The sequence below is a fragment of the Heliangelus exortis genome, chromosome 2 (genome assembly GCF_036169615.1).
Source record: "Heliangelus exortis chromosome 2, bHelExo1.hap1, whole genome shotgun sequence".
NCBI lineage: Eukaryota > Metazoa > Chordata > Aves > Apodiformes > Trochilidae > Heliangelus > Heliangelus exortis.
The window spans coordinates 57,006,944-57,031,768 of record NC_092423.1 but is presented as its reverse complement, the minus strand read 5'-3'; the positions used below and the strand labels follow the sequence as shown (position 1 = coordinate 57,031,768).

The 24,825-nt window shown below is 38.5% G+C and overlaps 1 protein-coding gene across 1 annotated transcript in view; it reads left to right on the top strand.

Moving 5' to 3' along the window:
• TPPP (tubulin polymerization promoting protein) overlaps positions 1 to 18,066 on the top strand; it is a 57,206-nt gene extending 39,140 nt beyond the window's left edge. The window contains exons 3-4 of the mRNA XM_071736243.1: positions 153 to 306; positions 11,065 to 18,066. Of these exons, the coding sequence (XP_071592344.1) occupies positions 153 to 306; positions 11,065 to 11,259 (349 nt within the window). The 3' untranslated portion in view covers positions 11,260 to 18,066. The remainder of the gene's footprint in view (positions 1 to 152; positions 307 to 11,064) is intronic.
• Positions 18,067 to 24,825: the final 6,759 nt, after the last annotated feature.

Sequence of the window (24,825 nt, the reverse complement as noted above, 5' to 3'; positions counted from 1 at the left end):
CTCGGGAGAAATAAAAAATATGAAATAATTTAATAATTCCTGTTCTGTTGCAGTTTTCTGTTGTTCACTATGGTAAACTCAAACCATTCTGCTATTCTTGGAATGCTTGTTGCACTCTTTTGTAATTTCTTTCCATTTCTGTGTTTCAACAGGGGAAAGTCTTCCAGAACTATCACTTTTGATCAGTTTAAGGAAGCTCTTCAAGAACTCTCCAAGAAGCGATTTAAAGACAAGAGTGATGAAGAAGCAGTCCAAGAAATATATAAACTAATTGAAGGAAAAGCACCCATTATATCTGGAGTAACGGTATGTGACTGATTTAATGGAGAGATTTTTCTAGCTGTTCTTTATTCTGCTGCAGCTTTGTTATATTTACCTGCAGCCCTTTACTATCCACAAATCCAAGCAGAGTTCCTCTGTGGGCCTGGAGGCAACAACTGTGCTGAGCTGAGTGGGAGCAAAGATTATACCACAGCTGAGTATTGGACTACTGCTTAATCTTGTCTGGCACTGTCATTGCTTCTGCTAGGTATTGTAGTACCACCTAGTAGCATGGTCAGGAAAATTCAAAGAGAGCTCTTGTGTGTGATTAGTGTGATTAGTGAAGTTCACAAAGTGTTGTATATCCAAATAAAAAAGAGTAAAAGGGAATTAAATTTAGAACCTTATTACACAGGTATAAGATGCTGTGTGGAATACCAAAAAGACTAAATCAAAACCATCTTAAAATACATTAAAAATAAAAATACATTACATCATGTGAATCCCAAACCACTGGAAATCTGGGAATAATTGTCATGTGGTCTGATCTTTGGTTTTGTTTATTCCAAGTTTGTCACAATGATAATTTTGTTTTATATTTTATTTTCTAAATAATGACATTAAGGTTAATATATGAAAAGGAAGTTTTAAAGACTGGTGTATATAATTTTTCTTGTCCTTTTGAAAGCTTAGGTTATGCAAGCTTTTACCCTGTAGCTTAGGAGATAGTGTTTACCATCAGCTTGAATAGTCCTGTCAATTTGATTCATCTGCTTATAATACATGACTCTTCTGAATGTTGACTGTAGAACTGTGAATGAAAATCTAATTGTAAATTTTTCCAGAAACTGCTTGTAGTGGAAATGTCAAGTGCAGAGATTTCTTTTGAGTTGTACAATTTGTCAGGTTTTTGTAAGATTTTGTTTTATTGCTCTTTTAGTCTCATTTAAAACAAGTGGTAGTTTTGATACTGACTTAAAATAACGAAACTTTTTGTTCTTCACTCATTTTAGGGAGCTTGAAGAACTTGTTCATTTATCCAGGAATTCCTCCTTTATATTGTTCATATCCTCCTAGGCCTCAGTCCTGATTCCATTTTTGGTATTTCAGCAGTCAGATATTGAAATTATCACTGGCTGCTAATAAGGGAGTAGCCTCTTTCTGTGTGGTTACAGGGTGATGAGAGAGCTTTGCAGATGCAGAGTATTATCATGGAGGTGCTGCAGAGGTATAGAAATGTGCCAGCAGCACCTAGCTGCTTCTGGAGAGGAATGGAGGGAGGAGTAGGAGCCAGCATTGCAGAGCTTATTGTGTAAGTCTTATTGTAGTAGTCTGATTGTGTGTAGAGTCCTGAGGAGAGATGGAAAAGAAATAATGGGAGAGTGGGGAGATTACAATATTCTCTCCTGCTTTCTGGCAAGGAGCAGAAGGTAAGGCTTCAACAGAAGGAGAGTGCAGGAAGAAAGAAATGCAAATTTTGTTTTTGTTTTGTCATGCTGGTTTAATCCCCAGGTGGTAAAAATTACTCAAACACCTGGATATTAAAGGCATTAAAATAACTAAATACAAAGCCATTCTACCCCCAGTAACCTGGGAAGGCAGATATGAAGTCTACATACAAGCATTCTAATGAATTATTTTCTTTAGGAGGTCTGTGTTCTGGAAGTGTTAACTTAGATTGTTTTCTGTATGGTTACACAGGGTTATATGAAGCTTTTCTTCATATTGTTTGCAGGTAATTCAATTATGCCATGTAGTGTGTGCCCAGCTTTGCTCTAGGTTATGTAGATTTGGTTTAGAATTCAGCCAGAAAACTTCAGTGTGACTGCTGACACAAATCAAAATGTACTGGGGAGAAAGTTGAAAGCACGATTAAGTGAGGCTTCTCAGTAAGTATAATACAGCAGCATTTGGAAATTTTTGTGTTTTAACTAATGTTTTGTGCTCTCTGCTAGGGGGGAGGCATGGGCAGAGCCATATGTGTGTTCTGAATGGCGGCCTCACAAAACCATTGCTTAAACAGCATGGTTGGAAAATTTACTTACACATCAGACATTTTAGTGTATCAGAAGATTTTTAGTGTATGTTGTGATAGAAGATTTTCCTTTTCTTTTTCTGTTTATTTTTTCTTCCCCTTCAGAATGTTGTAGAATTACAAAAATCCCTGCTTGTGGTTGATATGGTTGGGAAGATTGAAACTGAGTGAAATTTTGGGCTGCTTTCTAATCTGCAACGGAAGGTGTGTGGTTGGCTTGCTCACACAGGAAGAAAAACAACAGGCAAGTGGTAGGGTTTAATTAATTAATGAGCTTTATTAGCTCATTTGGTAGTGATCTGGCAATACAGTGCAGGTCATATATTCTGACAGTTTACAGTCAGACACGTGAACAAAGTCTAGGGTCTTGTACCTGCTCTCCCTCCTACACAAAGGCTACAAAACCAAGACTGAGGTTCTTTTTTTTTGTATACCAAAAGCCATGTGTTGTCACTGTGTCAAATGCATTTCTACATGTCCTGTGGAACAGGTACTTACTTTGGTCATTGCTGGCTCTTAATGTTGAACATCATTGTATTCCAACTGTATCTATTCAACGTCATCTGTATTCAACAGGGAATACAGAAATGTATAGAATGTTATAGAAATGTAGAACGATTTCAATTGGAAGGGACCTGAGATGATCTCCTTCAACCTTTTGCTCACAGGAGTGCTAACTCCAAAGCAAGATCAGTTTGCTTAAGGCACAGTCCAGTCACATTTGCTGTGAGTGTGGCGTGGGTGACAGGACAGTAGAGTGGCAACAGCACTTTAGAAGATGGGTGATGGGTGCTCAGGCTGATGGCAATGTGGGCAGTATTGTATTCTTAAAAAAAAAGACCTATTAGGGAAAGATTAAGGAAGCCAGAGTGCAGCCCACAGAGTGCAGCAAGTGTGAAATAGCATTTGTTGCAGCAGGAGTGCAAAGAGGCTCAGAAATTCCTCTCAAGACTATGCAGGTCTGATTGAGGTCTGTACAATGTTAGTCTCAACATGCTGCAGGGCACACTGTTCAACACATTGACATTCATTAAGATGCAGTAGAATCACAGAATCATTAAGGTTGGAGTGACTACCATTACATCTGTGGGTACAGTAGGAGGAGCCCTCTATCCAGGCGCTGTGCTGCAGGGTGCTCCTGCCTCTCCCTGAAGATCACGGTAGTGATAGCCTCTCTTCTGGGAGGTGTGTTGTGGTCGAGACCCTTAGCTTCTTAGGGGGGAAGATGAAGAAGAGACTGTCATGGTATTTGTGGAAAACCTAATCTACATGAGGCGAGGAAGGAGCAACAGAGACCAAGTGGGCAGAGACTGTCAAAATGGTGAAGGCTGAAAGCTTGTGACTTCTGGTAACAAGAAAAAGTTGCAGATATGTTCCACCTACAGATCTCCAGTTTCAAAATATGTATAATATTCTGGGCGCTGGTGAGGATCAGCAAGACCCAGCAGAGTCAAAGTGAGCTTAAACTTACTGTCCACAAAAAAGGGAAAAAGTGAGTGTCACCCAGCACTACTTGACACCATGGGGATAGGCAGGTTCTTTTAAGGATCTTTGGTAGAATGAGAACTGGTCAGGGGGGTGTAGTTACACTTAGAGGTTTATTATTATAAAAAAAATTTAGTAATTGATGTTTCTTATCACTATACAGACTTTCTAGTAATTAGGATAGCTATTCCATAAAATTGCAATTACCTGTGCTTTTCAGTCACCTGGACTCTGCAGGTCAGATCTTAGTCATAATCTGGACTATGACTTCATAAAGTACATTAATCACTCAATCCTTAGAGGAAGAATATTGATGGAGGCACGGTGGTTCTCTAGCCCACAGTGATGTTGTCTCCCCCTTTCCTCTTCCATCACATGAGAGTCCCCCATATCACATGAAAAAGTGCAGACGTTTTAGCAGTCTGCCTGCTGTTGGATCAGCTTAAAAGCCTTCTGGATTAGCTGATGTATTTGTAACTCTCAGTTTGGGGGCTTAGTCTATATAGTCTCTATAAGTGAATCCTGAAGAGGCTGCCAGACAATCAGTGTGCAAGAATTTCGCCTGCAAGGGACAGCAAGCTGCAGGTCACAACAGCTACGTAATTACTGTCTCTCCTGTCCATTGTCCTTCCTATGTGTTGCCCTCATTTTGACCTAGTGGTGCTGCTCCCAGCATACATCAGGCCTTAGCATGTTATCAAAAATTTAAGCAAGACTTGAGTGAAGAGTCACAGGGTGCATCCCTGACCACTGAGGGGTCACAGCTTTTGCCACCCAGGGTATCTCATGTGCTGTTTTGCTTCCCTGTTCCATAATGGGTGTCACCATACCCTGGCAACAGAGCTGTATCAGGTGTCAGGAGTAGTGGGCTACAGTCAAGACAGTTACTTGGAGATTCCTCTAGTGAAGGATTAAGGAACAAATCTTCTGACCCCACCTGATGCCTCAGGAATTTAGCTGCTTGGTAGGTGCCAGAACAGGGAATTGTTGCAGATGCACTGCCAGGATTTGTCCAGCCTTCTAAACTGACCACCTTCTTCTTCCTTGTGGAAACCAACAGTACTGCTCCAGACATAACATGGAGCATCTCAAAAGAGACTACAGAAGTCTGTAGAAGGACATGGAGATCTTGCCATCCTAATCCTTACAGAGAGGAGGAAAGTTTTGGTAGAAGTGGACTGTGCCTGGCTGCATGGCATCTTTTACAGAAAGAGCTTTGTCTTCTGTGACCAGTGGAATGAGAGTTATGGAAGAGGGATGAAAAAAATCTAACCAAGAGGAGCAAGAGTGTCTTTGAAAACTACTAATCTACTTGCTAATGCACTGAGGAGACTATTAACTGGGTATAGAATGTTACCAAAATTGATTAACAAGCAAGTATTTTCTGGGGCGTTAAATATCAATGTAGACTCTTGTTTTCCATGGACTGAAGCAGAATTTGATAAAGGTGTGAAGGAGGAGGCAGCTCTGGCTGTGGCACCCAGGTAACTGTAGTGGTTAAGAGCCTGGGAGGAGTGAGGAAGATGAGCAACAGAATTACAGCCTTGGACTTCAGAAGGGCAGATCTTGACCTGTCCAGTTTCCCCCAGGGAACTGCCCTGGAGGGTAGAGAGGCCCAGGAGAGCTGGTTGATGTTCAAGACACCTTCCTAAGAGCAAAAGAACAGACCATTCCCATATGCAGGAAGTTGAGCAGTCCTGGTAACAAGCCAAGATGGAGTTTTGGAAAGAGCTCAAACAGAAGAAGAGGGTATGGAGGAAGGAGAAGCAGGGAGAGGCTGTAGGGGAGGAATATAGCCTATGCATGAAGGAACTGACTGAGGAAAGTCAGAGTTCAGCTGGAGGTGAGGCTATTGAGGGAGGTGAAGGACAGACAGCATGAGAGGTTTCTGTCAGTACAGTGGTAGCAAAAATAAATCCTCAGTGTGGCAGGGGACCCAGTGACAGAGAAAAGGCAGAGGGTACTCAGTGCCTTTTCTTCCTTTCCCTTTCAGCTGGTAGGGCTTCTCCTTGGGGTTGCTGAGGTCCCTGAGCCTGCTAGCAGAGTCTGAGGGCATGGAGCAGTCCCCACAGTAAAGGAGACAGAGCTAAGAATCACTTGAGCCACTTAGATGTACACGAGCCCATGGGACCAGGTAGGATGCATCCAAGTGTGCTGAAGGAGCTGGACAATGTCATTGCAGAAGTGTTCCCCACCCACTTCAGAAGGCTGTGGCAGCTGGGGGAGGTCCCAAGTGACTGGAAAAAGGCAAGCATCACACACATCCTCGGGAAGGGCAAGGAGGAGGATCCAGGTAACTACAGGAGAGTCAGGATCACCTCAGTTGCTGTGGAGATTGTGAAGCAAATGCCCTGGGAAGGCCTTTCTCAGCACACAAGGGACAAGAAGGTGATTTGCAGCAGCCAATGTGGATTTGCCAAGGGCAAGTCACACCTGATCATTGCTTTCTGGGATGTAATGCAATGCAATGCAATGCAATTAAATTTAAAAGTTACTCACTTTTAGGCAGTTCACTAAAAATAAGTCATCAGGTCAGAGAGGAATCTTTATTCATAAACTGATCACTGTAGGACACTAAAGGTGATGCAAGAGCTAATCCTAGAAATCATTCCAGGCATGTGAAGGACAAGTAAGTCATCAGGAGTAGTCAGTGTGGTTTCATCAAATGTATCATGCTTGATCAACTTGGTAAACTTTTACAATGAAATGAGTGGCCTAGTAGATGAGGACTATATAGTGTCTATCAGTAAGGCCCTCAATAAAGTCTCCCATAAGAGTCATAGCTCCTCAAGCTGTTTCTGTGGGAGCTGGATAAGGTGTAAGGTGGCAGTAAGGTGGCATATAAGCTGGCTGAATAACTGGGTGTCAAGGATGGTGATGAGTGGTGCAAAGTCTAGTTGGAGGTCAGTAACTAGCAGTGTACTCAGACCTGTTCCTATTTAAAATCTTCATTAGTGATCTGAATGCTAGGGCAGAGTGTACTCAGCAAGTTTTCTGACACACAGCTGGGAGAATTGTCTGCTAGGTCTTCTGGATGCTGCCATTCAGGGGGACCTCAATGGACTGGAGAAAAGGGGCTGACAGGAACCTTGGGAAGCTGAGCAAGGAGGATTGCAAAGTATTATACCTGTCAAGGAATGAGCCCATGCACCAAGATATGCTTTGGGCCACACAGCTGTAAAGCAGCTTGGCACAAAAGGACCTTTGGGTCCTGGTGGACACCAAGCTGAACTTGGGACAGCAATGTTCTCTTGCCACATAGAAAGTTACTGATACCCTGGGCTGTATTAGGTGAAGTATTGCCAAGTTGACTAAAGGTGAGTGCTCCTTCATCTCTGCTCATCACTGGTGAGGTGCCACCTGGAGTGCTGCATGATACGGAGCTCCTGGGAAAAGTCCAGTGAAGAACCATGAAGACAATTAAGGGACTTTTCTCTTCTGAGGAAAGGCTGAGAGAGCTAGGACAGTTTATCCTAGAGAAGAGATATCTCAAAAGCAACCTCATCCATGTATGTAAGTACCTGAGGGAGGGTGCAAAGAGGATGGACTCCAGGCTCTTTTCAGTAGTGCCCAGTGATAGGACAAAAGGTAATGGGCACAAATTAATGTATGGGAGGTTCTGTCTGACCGTCAGGAAAGAATTTTTCTATGTGAGGATTACCAAGCACTGTCATAGATTTCCCAGGGAGGTGATTATGTTCAGTCCTTGGAACTATTAAAAAGTCATGTGGAAAAGATCCTGGGCAACTGGCTTCAGGTGTAGGGGTGAGTTTGGAGCAGATGACCTCCAGAGGTTCTTTTCTAACCTCAACTATTCTATGAGTCTGTAATACTTAGTGCCACTAGCTGATTCTGGTTGAGGAGTCCAAGACAGACATGAAGTCCTTGTGTATTCTGATTTGTATTTACAAAGCTTTTTTTAGAAGAAACACCTTAGCAGGGTGCTTAGATTGCACTTAGCACTTCTGCGTAATTTTCACTTAACCTTAAAGAAGAAGTAGTATTTTCTTTTTAAGCATTATGCATTGTAATGCATTGTAACAAAAGGAGATGAAAAAGGAGAAGTGAGGTGTTCTGCATAGCCTTGTGGTGGCATCTTGTGATCTGTTCTTGGAGTGAGAACATTTTGTATGAGGAATTAAAATTGCTTGAGTTTTGTACTGTTGGAAACAAAGTGAGCCTCTCTGTTCATAGACATTATGCCAGCAGAAAACCAACAGGGATTGCTATCTTTCAACTGTAATATTTTGTCATATATGGGAAGGGCTGCAGCAGTGACTTCACATGCAATGTAGGAAAATGCTACAGTTCTTACTCAGTTAAAAATAATTTGGAGAAAGAATGTCTGCCTTGCAGCTACTGTCTTTATATATGTTTCGTGATGCAGGAAGCCTTCTGATCCATCCTGGGCTGCAAGAACACAGGCAGGATGTGAGATCACTGTTGTTCTTGCTCTGTCTTTGTGATGCTTGTGCTGGGGCTTTTGGTTTTGTTTAACTCTTTTTCAGGACAAAAATATTGTGGTTTTTTATTCTGTGGTATTAGTTTACCTTTCCTTGGAACATTGATAAGCTAGTTTTTGGGGAAATGCTTTGTCATCTTTAAGAGTCAATAGATGTTACAGATGGATCTTTTGCTTCAGAATTTTAGCTCAGCTTCTGTAAATTGTAAGCCAAACTGTTGCTCATCCTCCATTTTCCTTGTTGGTTTAAAATGTGTCACTCTTTTCCCAGAACACTAAATGGAAACGGAAAGGCTCATATGGCATAATGCAACCTTATTATTATCATCTTATTCTTAGGATGCACTGTTTTTTTTTCCTAATAAGTCATCCATGTTGTGGTTTTATCAGAGTGCAGACTGTTTTAGTATAAACAACACACTCCTCAAGTTTACCATGGGGAATGATGTCCTGGGGGTAATTTCCTGGGAGCATCCTTCATTCAGACCATTCTTTTAATCCTTGTAAAGAAAATACCTCTATTAAGAAGCATCTTAAGTCCATTTAGAGTGAGAATGATCTAGCAATAATTTAAACAAGCATAAGAAACTTTTCCATGTGTATTCTGTCCTACAGTCTGCCTTTATTAGTATGTTCCTTAGCTGTTATGATCTATGGAGGGTTTAAAAGCATAATTAAATGGGAAGCCCGTGTATTTATAAGAGCTAGGTTGCCTGTTACTGCTTCATGGTTAAAAATAATTATTGTTGGAGGACTGTTTAGTCATGCTATGTAACAGTTTGTCTTCAAGTGATGGCTGGGTTGTTAATCTTGAACACTGTAAAACAGGAAACACTACACTATATATGCTTATTCCTTCTGGTTTGTGCCAGAATTTTTGTTCAAGGTACAAGCCTCCATGTATCCCTTCACTTCCAAAATAAAACAAAACAAAACAGCAATTCACAAGTAAGACTTAAAACAGCAAAGAATTCCTGTGGCCAGAATGAAGCTAGCAAGTTGTGTGCTCTTTCAGAAGGATTGTGTCTGTTCTCCTCAAGTTGTGTGAGTAATTTCCAGTGGCCATGTCTATCCTTCCGTTCTGTTCTGTGACTCTGTGTACAACCTGCGTGATATACTAATACCCTGAGGAAGAGAAAAAATAAATTCTCAATTGGTTAAACGGCCATGAGATTCTACTTCGCTGTTTTCGATGTCTTAGCTTCTACATTTTTATTGCATTTTCATTTTTTCTGGCTCAGCTGCTAACACAATTACTGATCACAGGGTGTGTTTTTCTAACTAGCTCTACTGTGAATACAGGTTTCATGGTTATAAGATGCTAGCAGGCCAATGTGGACAAGAAAACTATGTATTAAGACGCAATACGTCTTCCTAAGCATTGTCTCAATTTCTGGTTTTCAACACAGAAAAATAACCATTTTTGCAAATAAGTACTCTGAGATAAGAAGACAGAAGTCCCTAAAGGTCATTCAGCAATGCTGTTTTGATAAATAAATGCTCCAGTGATCATTTTCTTTTAGAGACAGAACTCACACCTCCACAAGAGCCTTAAGTTGAACTATCACTGCAGAGCAGTGCTGAGTTGTGTGTGTCATGTGCTGGGTATGGTTGGAAGGAGAAAAGCAGATTACCATGTAGTAGTTGTGATGTGGACCCATTCCCTCAAAACAGCTTTTATTTATACGGTATAAATAAATATGGTATAAACATGGTGTACAAGTTACAGCATTCATTTCCAGTTTAACTGAATCCACATTACCTTGTTCCTGTTGGTACAGATTCAAGCATCTTTTTCAAGTCTCTGCTGCTTTAATGTTCAGCATTAAGAGATAGTTGATGTAAAGCCTGTGGAAGAGCTGTCTGTTACTTTGAAAGGCTGTTTCTTAGGTCTCACTAAGACCGTTTATTTGGGCTGAGGATGGGTATAGGAGGAATGAGGTATTGATGAAAGCTGAGTTTCTTCACTGCAATGAAGCCAGTCACTTTTTTCTCTAGAATGCGCTCTAAGGGGGTAATGCATGTTAGATACCAAAATGTTATAATTCTTTGTCATCTTAGCTTAATTGTATTTTGTATGCAAATGTATTTTGTATTTTCCCTTCTCTTTTAGTGTTCTTTCTCTTTTGATATTAACATGTAAGCTTAAAGATCAAAACAACTGCTCCCAATCCAAGCACATAGATGCTCCTATATTGGTCTGTGAAACACCTTTTTCTTTCTGTTTGTGTAGTCAAATTTTCTGTGTCTCAATGATAGCAAAACTTTTATTTTCAAGTAGCCTGAAAAGACTCAGTGGAAGCAATGAAGAGGAGAGTCTTTGCTCAGTGCTATTTCGTAGACTGCTAATTCACTAACATTGAAAATAACTTTAAGTCTGTCTGATTTATTACTTGTCTCATGAATCCTAGAATGAATTTGTCTCTTTAAGCAATGAATTTTAGCTGCATTGGTTTACTTTTTCTGTCTTGGTGGAGCCAGGCTTTTATGCTTGGATGTTGACCTAGTGGATTTTGACCATGGCTGTTCCCTGTGCCTTCATGTCTCTGGTGCTTAAAACTTGATTATTAATCAGAAGTACACCATATAGAAAGTCTTTTCCAAAAGGTTTTTAAGTATCTTGCACTATTTTGTTCTTGGCTATATGATTGGTGTCATTGTCTGTAATGGCAAGAAACAAACATTTTTAAAATCCTTTTGCTGAAATTGAGTTGATACTTACATAGCAAAGGTTTAAATGTTGGTAGCATATACAAATATCTATATTAAGAATAATATATCTCTGATGTGGCTTTTTTGTTTCTTTTCTTTCTTCCAATAGAAAGCCATTTCATCTCCAACTGTATCACGCCTTACAGACACGTCAAAATTCACAGGTTCTCACAAAGAGAGATTTGATCCCAGTGGGAAAGGAAAAGGCAAAGCTGGCCGAGAAGATCTGGTGGATACTTCAGGATATGTGTCTGGTTATAAGCATGCAGGCACATATGATCATAAAGTACAAGGAAGCAAGTAAGGCTGAGGGTTTACAACACAGAAGGATCAAGAGAGGGGAAAGAAAATGTATTTGTAAGAATTATGTAGATGAATCTCACATGTTTTGGTTTTGGTGAATGATAAGACTATGTTGTCAAGAAGTTGTTTTCAGGAACTGGAAATGATTTCAACATCTGCTGAACTACTAGCAGCACAATGCCACTTCATTACATTCCTCGTGTATATTGGCAACAATAAATGTATCGATACAAAAAATACATAATTTTTTTGAGCTTTAGACAAAAAAAAAAAAAAAAAAACAAGACAAAGTCAAGAGCAGTTATACCATACTTCATCAACTGAAGCAAAAGATCTCAAACATTCCTAAATGTCCAGTTGTCTCTTTTGAAAAGAGGGTCTTTCATAGTAGTCTTTCTGAAGAATATCCCATTATTTATGCAGCTTGTTTTGACTACTGTTTGGGTTGATTTTTTTTTAATGTCTTATATGGGATCTGACACTTTTCTTAAAACATTCAACAGTATACTATTGGGGAGTAAGTGGTAGTAATATACAAGGTGCTAGCCTGTAAATGTCATACACCACTCACAAAAAAGTGAAAAAAAAAATAGTAATTTATGTCAAACAGAAAGAGGTGGAAAATGCCAGCCCTTACTTTCTGCCTTTGCACTTTGTTACTGCGTGTACTGTAGCATCATTCTGACTGCCTGGATTTGGATGGAGCTATTGTACTAACCTGAGAGGTGAGAAACAAGAACTCACTAAGAAAGTGTGTTCCGGCTTTTTGTAGCCTGTTTTCAAGTTTGCACTGCCTCATATTTGAAATAAAGGGAGGCATTTGTTAATAGTACTTTAAAATATTGATTATGACTAAATACTGCCAATCAGATTGCTTTAAGTGAATGTTACTACACACATACATTGGCACATTTAAGCTGTAACATATGTAAGTAAAGTTTGTGGCCCCTTGGAATAGCGACATTTACAGTTAACATCCATGTAATTTGTGACATGCCCACAAAAATATACTATGGGCTGGGCTACATTTTATGTAAGATGTGTTTCAAGCTAAGGGATTTGATTCTCTGTTCACTGTTGTTGCCCAGCTTAGAGTAATAGTATTGATGGGGGTGGTTTTCCACTGCTATAGAAGAAGAACCAGTTCCACAGACTTAAGGTACAGGCAACTTAGTGTGACCTCCCCAAGGCCCAGAATTCCAAAACCACTCAATAGGAATAAAAATAACTCTTTTTTTTTTTTTTTTTTTTTTTTTATATTGGTTAAAAGAGGAGATTAAAGGCTGGTCCAGTTTTATGCAAGAGCTGAACAAGTACCCTAATGTATCATTGTGCTTCTCTAAAATTACAAAAGATTTTCAGTATTCAAAAACAGCTGCTAGCAATTATCCATCTTTCAAAATGACCTCATGCACTAATTTTCATATTTAACTCAGAGTAAAAGTTAATTTATTGCTCTCCCATGCTAGCATCCCAGTTTTTTTTGTTTGAATACATAAAACTAGTACAGAGTGTGTGCTGTTATGTGGCATGCAGGTCAAGAGGTTGTATTCAGCCAATGTACTCAAATAGATTGTTTTCAGCCCTTAACCTGTTAATGTTATGTTTCTCTGATATTAAATCATAGAATGGTAGCCTTTCTTGTAACTTTGCCTCCGGTGACCCTTTGAGCCCATACATCAGCCTGAAACCAAAACAGAAATAGCAAACAAAGGCAAGGACTTCCTTGTAGACTTGGAGATTTGTTTATTTGTTTATAATTTTTTAGAGGTTTGATTTGAAGAGGAAGGGAAGTTTGCCAAAACAGTATTTGTTCTTGAAAAGATATAAATGTCTTTTCCCATGGTTAGCTTTTTGTTACTTGGGAAGATTTTTGCTTCCCTTAGTATCTAAGATGCTCAGGATGAGAAGAACCCAGCTTTGTGATGCCTTTCAAAGAGTTAGCCATTTTTCCTTGAAAACTTTTTCCACAGATTGAAGGATTATCCACTCCTGTATTACACTGGTGACTTGTCACACGCTGAGGCAGAAAATAGCATACTGTGATACCCACAATGGATAAATTATTGCAGCATGGTAGTGAGCTGTCTAAATGCAGAGAACCTTCTACATCACTGGTGCCTGTGCACCTGAAGAAGGCTCCAGGATAGTCCTGTTTATTATGAATAAAATTATAAACCTCCAACCTTTGATAAATCCTTCAGCTAAGTTACAGGCAGTATCATCATCCCTGTGTTGTAGAACGTGCTCTTCCTGTGCATCACGCTAGACTGTAAGTGAATGTCATATCTGAAATGAGGACCTGGGTACCTAATAAGGTTTACACTTATTTTGGTTTTTTTAGGCAAGTCAGCTCATTCAATCTAACTTCAATTTGCAGCACCATGCAACACTCTTCTATATGGCACCTAAAAGGCTGTTGTTCCTAGTTATCTTTGCTTTCGTTACCACTGAACATGCTACCAAAAGAAATGTAATTTGAAAATTCAGGTAGCGTTTAGTAACACCTGCCTTAAAGGACAAACTAAAATTCAATTTAAATTAAACCCTTAAATATTATATTTTCCATGTATTTTACTGAACTTTCCTAAGCTAAAATTTGCCCTTACAACTTTTTGGCATTAGAAAAAACTTTGTTCATGAATTAGTATTTCAGTCATCCATATTTTTCATCCATTGTCTCAGTATTTTTTATGGTAGCTGAAATTAGCTGGAACCAGAAGCAAATGACTGGCATGGGTTTGGCTTGCAAGTAATAGGTATCCTAGCCATCTATAACCATTAGCAGATAAAATCCTTGTCAATCTTTCCAAAACCAGAACTTTGAATTTGTATTTGATAGTTTTTTTCCTTGAGGTTTGTCATAGTTAAAAATTCTAATTCTTTGTGCCTCCATGTATGATATTCAAAACATAACCCCACCTTTCAGTGAGACATGTATATTGGGGACATGTTCCTGTCATCCATAAATGAGAATTCTGTTTGCACTGGCCAAGAGTCAAACATTTTACCTTCATGACAGAGGAAATGTAATGTGCTGCACTAGTACATGTTCTCTTAACTGTCAGCCTTGCATGTGTGCCAAAATAACTGCACCTTTTTGTACATTTTTTGTAGTATGAATATTAGGTTCTTGGCTCATCTATTAGATGGTAATTAGTGATGTAATACACAAAACTTGTACAGGTTTGTGCATGCATACACATACTTGTCGGATCCAGCTAAGTATTAAACCATATAAGCACTGATCCAAACCTTAATTCTTATTAGGGCCAAATTCTAGTCCTGCAGACACTGCTGTTCAGCGTAGCCAGTTGGTGACACTGACATTGTTCCTCCATAGCATGAAGTTAAAGATCTGAGTAATCTTTCATGTTTTCATACTCTGTTCCTATTTCTTGGGGAAATCACTCTCCAGGTGACTCTAACATAGACTTGGTGTGAAAAGAACAGTTTCTCCATAGTCAGGCAGTAGGAGAGAGGGAGTCAGGGTGAAAGCAAGATTCCCTCTGAGAGCTCTCTGAAGGGGACGTTCAAAATTTGGTCCTGCAAGGGCCCTGAATCTTCCTTTGCCCCAACTTCATGAAGCAAGTTGACACTGACTATACATTCAGCTGATGATCATCAGTTAGTAAATACAAAGTCATGGTATATTTAGATGGGAAGAGGAAACACGACTGTTGTACAGTGCCTGTGGATTATAAAATTGAAAACCTGAAGCATATTGACAGATCTCAAACTTGTGTGAAATTCTCGCAGTCTGGAGTGCCTCAACTTGATATATGTGTATTTCCTGTGTTTGGAGAGTTTGCCCATAAAATAGCATTTTGACATTCACTTCCTCATTTTGTGCACAGGAGTGCACATTTGGCTTACCTAATATAAGCTGGAAATGATGAACTGGGATGGTGGTCTTCATAATGCCAAAACTAGTGAGGGTCCTTTAGTTGCATTCATGCTTTCTCGTTAAAATCCAAAATCAGTGCTTTGAAATATGTCCCAGCTAAGATTGGTGCTTCAGGAAGTTAAAGAATAATGCATATAGAATATTCGTGTCTGAATTGTCCAAGTAATTTGTTTTTGCGGGGAGAAATAACTAACATATTTGGGGCTTTTTTCATGTTTTCCAGTATATTACCTTGGCTATAGCGCTTCAAAATTCATACGGAGAAGGTGGATTTCAAAACAAGTTTTAAGATTCATTTCTTTGTTGTCAAAAAATGTTTGAATTGACTCATTTAATTCAAACTAGTTGATCATCCATTCTAGGTAGACTTTGAGAAGAGCAAGCTTGATAAAAAAGAATAAAACCAGCTTATTTGCTGTGTATTCTTGACAGACATTTGCAATACTGTTAGTCTGACGGGATTTTTTGAAAAATAAATTTTCCTTCATAATCATAGATACATGCCTGTACTCATAAGAGGCTTTTTTTACCTCACATTTGGAAATTGACATTGAAATACCTGACTAAGGAACCCAATTTGGAAAAAATGTTAAGCACCTATCATGTTTCATTGCAAGTAAACAGCTAATGAATTAATTTTCAAATATAGCTATACAACATCTCTTTGTGAATTACTGTAAACCTTATGACACTGTATGAAGTGAGTTTTGTTGTAAGCATTTGTGAAAATCTTAAACATAACACTTGGATAATTTACGCTTACCTTCAGTTTTCTTTATTCAAGATTTTTCTATTACTTTGCACATTGTTTCAGAACTGGTCACAAATGTGAATAAAGTTATATTTAAGTTAATTAAAAGTCTAGCCCTAAATAGGCACTCATACTCATCCATCTTTACAATTTTGATCAGGAGCTATATAATGGATAGTCAACAAGTACTATTAGAAAAAGATGGCAATGTGTATCCTCTTAATGGTGAATTATTTTAAGCTCCAGTTTACATCAGATATATTTCTGTATGCTTGCATTTGCTCAAATGCTATTTTTAAACAAAGTAATTAAATAATGTGAAATAACACAGCTTAAGCTCTTTTAAATAGAGTTATATTAATGAAACTGAAATGCTGTATGTCTTCAATATTCGTGTTAAATACTAGCTCTTTAGAAAGGCTTTCTTTGAAGTCAGTGAACCTAAAAACTCTGATGTTTCGTGTAAAATCCTGTTGGCAAACTATTTTTGTTAGCACTGTAGTATATGAAATGGCAAAAACAAGTAGCAGGATGCAACAATTGTGTGTTTGTGTTTATTGTTGTGCTGGGTTCAGAATATGTCTGCTGTGGCAAACTATTGCAACAGGGAAAATGTTTTGTATAATGCTTATAATACAAAGTAATTTGTCTTTACAGTCTGTAAAGCAAGAAATGGTCAATGTTGGATAAGTATATTGAAGTTAATTCTTAGCAAGATTTTATGTTTCACAGATTTAAATATTAAAGGAGAAATATATATTTATACAGAACTACAATTTCTGAATGAGGCTGGTTTTCTTCACTCATGAACCATTAATTTATCCATATTATGTTTTATTACTTTACTATCTTGTTTATCTATATTGTTCCAACATCTATTTCTAATTTTGTTTCATTTTTTTGTTTGTTTTTATTTGCACATATGTGCAAATGTGCATGCTATCAGGACCTGATCAGAAACTGTAAAGGGAAAACTGCTTTTTTTTTTTTTTTTTTAATTACCTAGAGCACTAATAAAAATGTAATTGTTAAATAGCTGTGACATCGAGATAGGACTTGACAGAGTTTTCCTTGGAGCACTCTACAGCATGATGAAAATCTTCAGTGAATCATAATGCTTCTTGTTCTTCTTTTCTTTTGACTTTCATCTTGGTCCATAAAAGCAGAAAACCGCTGTCTACTAATAATTACCTGCAATATTTATAATTACAGACACTGCAAACATTAACATTGATCTGTACTAGCCTGCTGTGTTCACTGTGATATTTCCAACATGATAAAAATTGTACATGTTGATTTAACTTTACAAGTTTACTTTTTTCCCGACTAATTTGACACTGAACCTTTTTTTCATTATTCCTAATGAACAAGGTCACCATAGCGTTTTGTAATCTGTAATAACAGATAAACCTATTCTAAGTAATTCTAAGATTTTTGACCATATGATGAAGGGGGCCAGGCACCATCCAGTGCAAAGCACACTGGGCAGAATCTTGTCCCTGCTGAAGTAAGTGCCAAAATTCTAACTGATATTAGTAAAAATGGAACCACCATTACCAAGAGGTTAATATGCTCAGTAACTATGACAAGAGGTTATGAGGGAGCACAACAGTAATTCTCTATTTCCATATCTTTGATTCTGTTAATTTAAAAGTACTACTATTCAGTCTTTAAAACAAGTAAAAAAAAAACTTGAAGGGGGGATCATATACTACTAGTTTGTACTTGGTTTTTTTCAAGAGAAGGAAAGAAATTTATATATATATATATATATGCAATATATTTTTACACTGTTTAATAATTAGTATTAAAGTATTAAATGTATCACTTTATCAGTGTGAAGTTGCAGTAAAGAGATTGTTATGGATGTTTTAAACGTTTTAAAGTTGTCTTGTTAAATTCTAAACCCATTTAACAATAGAAAAGCTACTTTGCCTCCAACATTATTGTTGATGTTTCAGGTAAAGAATTCAAGGACACCAGTTGTTTGATTAGCTCAGTGAAGTTTGGCTTGTAAAGATGTAGTGAAATCCATATTGTGAACACCAATTTCTAAAGCATAGCTTATCATATGGTATGTTAACTGCTGTTGACTGACTGTATAAAATTGTATCTTTAGTTGGTAAAGTGATCAATAAATGTGTTAGCACTATCAACTCCTGGATCGTACCAGTAATTGGTGTTTGCTGATAAACTTTGTTACCAGCAGTTATTTCACAGTTTAGCTGTTAAGCAAATTGCTAATGAACATATAAATGTCATCAAAATACTTGCTGAACAACCACCTCTCTGGTTCCGAGCTTCTTTACCATTTATCTTCCTAGGCTTAACAATGACTAAAGCTGGGCATTAACAACTTGAGAACTCCAGTATGATCCCTGAATAGCCATGATGATAGTGGTCCACCAAATGAGATCTGTCAGGGATTAAACATTTTCTTCTTAACTATCTACTTAACATAGGTTGGCCCTGTCTCAAAAGCCTGAGTTACTTCTCTCACTTTCTCTGAGTGGAGTTGAAAATGTCTTACTTGCAAAGAAAATAACGTGCTACATGGAACATTTTTCTAAGGATGTTACATTCAAAAGCAAGTATGGACCTTTTATTCATAAATAACAATATTTACCAATATTACACCAATATTTATTGGCCAATATTATAACCAATTACCAATAATTATTACCAATATTTACCAATATAACAATATTTAACAAAATACCATGATTTTACAAGAAACAGAAGTCTGAAGTTATTTAATTAAACTCAATATATCATAATAACATAATGAATAATGTGACACCAAGCCACCCTCCATCCCTTATCAGCAGTCCTGGTTAGTAGGGGAGGCCCCAGAGAAGTGGAGGCTTGCCAGTGTGACACATACCTGCAAGGGTCTGAATGTCAATTCAGGGAGCTACAGGCCTTTCAGCCTGACCTCAGTATTGGGATGATGATGGAGCAGTTCATCCTGATTGCAGTCACACAGCGTGTGCAGGACAACCAGGGGATCAGGCTCAGCCAGCATGGCTTCATAAAAGGCAGCTCCTGCTTCACCAACCTAATCTTCTATAACCAGGTGACTGCCTAGTGGATGAGGGAAGAGCTGTAGTTGTCTTCCTGGACTTCATTAAAGCCTTTGACACTGTATCCCATAGTGCTCTCCTAGAGAAGCTGGTGGCTCATGGCTCAGACAGGTGTACTCTTCATTGGGTTAAAAACCAGCTGAGTGGCCATGTCCAGAGAGCTGTGGTGAATAGAGTTAAACACAACTGGTGGTCAGTCACAAGTGGTGTTCCCTAGGGCTAAGTTTTTTGTTTTTTCAAACTGGAAAAACTGAAAAACTCAGGTTTTGTTTTTGTTTCGTCTGGTGAGAGGTCTGAAACAGGAGTCTTATGATGAGTGGCTGAGGGAATTGGGATTGTTAAATCTAAAGGAGTCTTACTGCTCTCTACAAGCACCTGAAAGGAGGTTGTGGTGAAGTGAGTGTTGGTCTCTTCTCCCACGTAACTGCTGATAGGACGAGAGGAAATGGACTCAAATTGCACCAGGAGACGTTCAGATTGAGTATTAGGAAAAATGTCTTTACTGCAAGAGTGGTCAGGCATTGGAACAGGATGCCCAAAGAAGTGGTGGTGTTCCAAAAAACATGGACGTGGCACTTCAGGACATGGTTTAATTGGCATGGTGGTGTTGGGTTGACTGTTGGACTTGATGGTCTTAGAGGTCTTTTCCAACCTTAATGATTCTAAGATTCTCTTCTCCAGTTGTTCTTAAATTGGAAGTGGTGTTCTCTGTGCTCACACACTAGACCACCTTCTTTAGAAATGCCTTTTAGGTGAAATCTAATACATTTTTTTCCCCAAAATAGCTTTTCTTCCTGCATAGAAACTGTACACTGTAGGATGACTGCCAGATACAGTTGCTGAGCATGTAAATGTAAAAAAACCTAATGAAGCAGAACCTTTAGGGAATACCCAAGGAAAAAATCAAGATTTTTTTTCCATTAACCAAAAAACATTGAGGAAAGGAAGATGGTGCCCTTCTGCCCTATGAGAATACAAGACACTAAGATTTTAAGATTTTTTAGTACTTTCCTATAGACCCTTTAGCAATGCCCACTCTGCCATGCATGCTACTTATGCATCATGACTTGAAAATAAAAAATCAAAAATCATCTGCCAGGATGTGTTCTCTTTACTCCAGGAAAAATTATTTGGGCTAGCTTTTATATATGTGAAACTACTGTTACAGTAACTACACAGACAGTAGGTGTAGACAGAGTGCTATTGAGATGGAAATGACAGAGTGCCACCTAACCCTTGCTGGATTTCTGGTGTAAGCTTTCAGAACTCACTACTCATATCATCATCTGCTGGGTATCCTGCTCTCATGTCCATTTGCCAAATGCAGGCTGATTGGTTGCAGTTCTGGTGGGTGTTTTACCACAGCCAGGACTTCACTGAGAAAGGGGTGGGGGTGATGTCATATCCCTGATCAGGAAGCCCAGGAAGATTTGGACTAGACCCCCTTGCTTTCCAGTCTCCTTCTCAGAGAGGAGCCTGGGTATGGTATATATATATATATATTACTGGCATATGATCCACATTATAAATATTACTGGCATATGATCCACACAGTCTTCTGACTGCTTACAAATTAATCAAAACATTAGAGAGTTCCAAGCCTGGCATTGCAGAGAGCAGAATTCTTAGCAGAAATTTAAATTTACAGAAATGAAAAGGCAGTTGTAACAAGCAAATAAATTCTGGATTTCATGGATCTGAGAAAAGGTGTCTTTGAAGCGATGCTAGAAGAGTCCACGAGGTGGTGCACAAGGCACAGAGGAGACATGCAACTCTCCGGAGAACTCCCACTCAGGAACGGTTTTCCATGAGGGAAAAAAAGTCACCACAAAGAATTAAAAGAAACCTAAAAATCTAACTTTAAAATTATTGATGAAAAGTCCAGAGTAAAGCAAAACCACCTCACTTTGACAGTACAGGTTCACTTCTTTGCACATTCACTAACTACATCTGAAGGAAAAATCAGCTTAGTGCTAAGCAAAGAAAGATTTTTCTCCTAGAGCCTGTACTACACGTTGTTGCTAGAGAAGAGTAGGGAGTATGAACTACCAAATACCTTATGTACGACGCTGAGCTGAAACCCACAGGTCACAACCATTTTTCCTGTCACGTAAGAGGAAGGAAGTACAGGGGCTCATGCAGCGCTCCCATGCCCATTCTCCTGCCAGGTGTGTGTCCATTAATGTCCCTGAGGATTGTGCAGAAGCAGAGGTTTAGCAGTCTTAACAGAACTGTGAATCAATATTTAGCAGTCTCTATGACATCTTATAACTATAGTTTTGTTTTATAAGTTATTTTATTTCTATATCCAACACTCAGTATTAGCTCAAGATCTTCTTCCATGCAGTCCATGTGCATCTTGCCCTCCACACCACTGCCTTCAGTTACCAGCCAAATTACCCAATGTTTCCCCAAGCCAATACCTCCTTTGCTCCTGAAGTACCCTCATGCATGCTACCTGCTAAGCAAGAGGCGCAGTCTGCATGCAATTCAGAGCCAGCCACAACAGGTATACATAGTGGCTAGGGCTCTAGCAGACAAAGAAAGTTAAATACAGTTTTTTCTTCAGTAAATACACCAAGTAGAAAGCTCAAAAATTCCATGTTTTTGAAGACTGGACTTGATTTCCATTTCATCATAGAGATTAGATCTCTCTCAAATACAGTCCATCACAGAATAACGAAGTAGAATAGAACCGTTAAGAGCCACAGACACATACTTCTTTTACAGGGGATAGAGTAATAATTTGTACCACGGTAAGCAGTATGTTGAACAAGCAAATATAAGCAAGCAAAAGAATTAAAGTAATAAAATTGATACCTGGGTAGGTTGTAAAGTTAGCCTGGACAGTAATTTATCCTAACATTCAGCTTCATCTTGAAGTTTTAAATTTGAATATTTTTAAAACAAATCCTTAGGCTTATTTTCTGAAAATGTAACTCTGCTATTTCTTTTTCAGGTCCTTGTTTGCTGTTGAGATGGTATTACAAAAATATACTGTAGCAAAGAAAAAAAAAAAGTAAATTTAAATTTACTCTGAAATAAAACCAGATAATTTATTATAAAGATATACACATTAGCACACTCTTCAGCAGTTTCCAATACACTGAAGTTTCATACACATACACACAAGCCAAATGTCTCATGTCATCTGTTTTGTTGATAGGTTTTTTTAGAGTATAATGAGGTAATTTTTAGAAAGTATTTCATATATCACTCTACTTGCTTGAAGTTAAACACTTGCATTCTTTAAGGAATCAGCATCCTACTATTTACAGTTCCAAAGAAATTGTTTTCCTAGCATTTCTAAAACTCCCTATTACAAAGAAATCTAGCTATATAGGTTCATCTAACAAACTGTACATAGAAACATGTTTGTTAAAATGTTTGCTAATGATTCTTCTTTTTTCTTCTTCTTTTTTCTTTTTTTTCTCACAAAAGGAAAATTATAAAATTCTGACAATGCCAACATATTTTCAGGATTCCATCTTAGATCCTTGTAATTATCAAGACACATGTTTAGTAGGCTAAGCTATATCCTTTGCTGATTAAGTGATATGAAAAGGTAGAGAAGATTTTAGCTGACCACAGATCTTTTGCTGTCATTCTTGATGTTTATCATGGACTAATAAGAACCTTTAAGTGCTCTTACAAGCTTTTCTCTCCAATTTTTCCTTTGAAATGTAACTCTCAGTCTTGCTTCTTACAGAGTTATGGTGACTCCCAAGTATCAGGAAAAAATCGTGAGGATTGCTAAAAACTCAGGACCCAATTATCTTGAACTTACTATTAATGACTAAAGCAGACATATAAGGCAACCATGGTATGCCAGCTGTTAACACTTCCTGCACTAGTCTCCTTTTCCATGCAATTCTACCTCATTTATTAGCAATGAAGGGGTAAGATCTAAATGTTAAAGAAAGAGCTGGTAGTAGAAACATTTTCATCCCAAATGAAGCTGATGACCTTCAAGCAATACTAAACGCTATATATGTTAGACAAGTAAAAGAAAGGTTCATCTGGGGTTTTATTTATGGCAAAGTAAGTAGTGTCAGGCTGCCCAGTTCAGCTGTGCTTTAACTTAGGAGCTACACTTGAAAAAGCCATGAGAAGGGTGTCATCAATCCAGTAGAACCCAGCTTTGTAAGTACTGTTGTATCTACCGCTGGCAGTGGGAAGATATATTCTAAATAAACATTAAAAATAAACCCAAAGCATTAAGGAAAGAGATAAGAAAGGTGTAGACAAGGCCAAACTGATAACACAAGACAATATGACTTCAGCAATAGCTCAATGTACCTCAGTTGTAACCTGTAAAGTACCCAGTTTTAAGCAAATACCAGACTGAAAACAGAATGAAGGTGAGCATCCCACAGAGGAGTTCAGACATTTAAGGTAATTTCATCTATAATCAGAAGAAATTTAATTCTATAAGCTATACCTGTCCAGGCACAGTTTTTTTTTCATTAAATCTCTGGTACCCAAACAGCTATGGGTACTAAACAGCGAATGGCAATACAAGCTCACTTATTTATTGCCATGTTGCTTCCATACTAAATAAGTGGGTCCAAACTCAGATTTCTTGATTTATGCCATAAATCTCACCCATATCAAGGAATTAACAGTTGCAAAGCTAAAATCATGAAAATAAATTTACTACAAGTAATGAACATGCATGTCTTTCTTAAAATTATGTCTCAAACAACTGTGAAAAACTACAGCAGCTGCCTTCACCCAGATGCAGAACTTCAAGAGCTGTATGAACGTGAGTTTCGCAAAAGCCAGAGAAACAATACTATCTTCCTCTTATCCACAACTCTGTTTGCCAAGTTGTTTTTTTTTTCTTCCCCCCTGAAGATTTCACAAAATAGATCGATCCAAAATGACCTAATTATATTTCAGCTTCCTGAGTTCAAAGGTCAGGTTGCACAGGGTAGAATTAACAGGAAAGACTTAACAGGTCTCTATCAGTCAATGAGACTGATGACCACATTACTGGAATTCATTCTTCTTTTCTGTGCAAGGGTTTCTCACTGTAACACAGCAGCCATATCATTGACTGCTCCCTTAAAGCACAGAAGAATCCCGCTGCAACAAAAAGAGAGAAAGACAACTGCAGCAGCAGCGAAAGTGATTGTATCCTTGGAACCTGGAATATCATCAAATCCCTGCACTTACTAGTACTTCTACTAAGTCCAGATCCAATCTGTATCAAAACAAAAATTCAAAGAAAAATCAGCAACAGCAGTTTCCTTTCTGGTATCTAAGACTAGGCCTCATTTTGTATTATGGGGTATCCTTCAGATTCTAATAAAAGTTTAGAGAAAAATATTAAAATGGCTGTATCAGTATTCTTGCTGCAGAGCCTTTCTGCAGAGTGGTGACTTCTCCACACAGTAGGGTGGAGAATTTGCTGGGAGTGCATTCGATTCCACTGTCTATGTAGTTGGCAAAAATATTAAACAGCACTGGTCCAAGTGCCAACCCTTGAGGAACACCACCCCTCACTCAACCCCATTTGGACTCTGAGCCTCTGATCACAACTCTTTGGATGTGACCATCCAGCCAGTTCCTTATCCAATGAGTGGTGCATCCATCAAATCCTTACTGTTCCAGTTCAGAGGCCAGAATGTTGTGCAGGACAGTGTCAAATGCTTTGCACAGATCCAGGCAGTCTGTTTCTCTGCCTTGGTCCACCAAGGTCCATTGTGAAAGGCCACCAAATCAATCAGGCAGGACTTGCCCTTAGTGAAGCCATGTTGGCTGTCACCAATCACCCCTTTGTTATCCTTGTGCCTTAGCAGAGCCTTCAGGAGGATCTGCTCC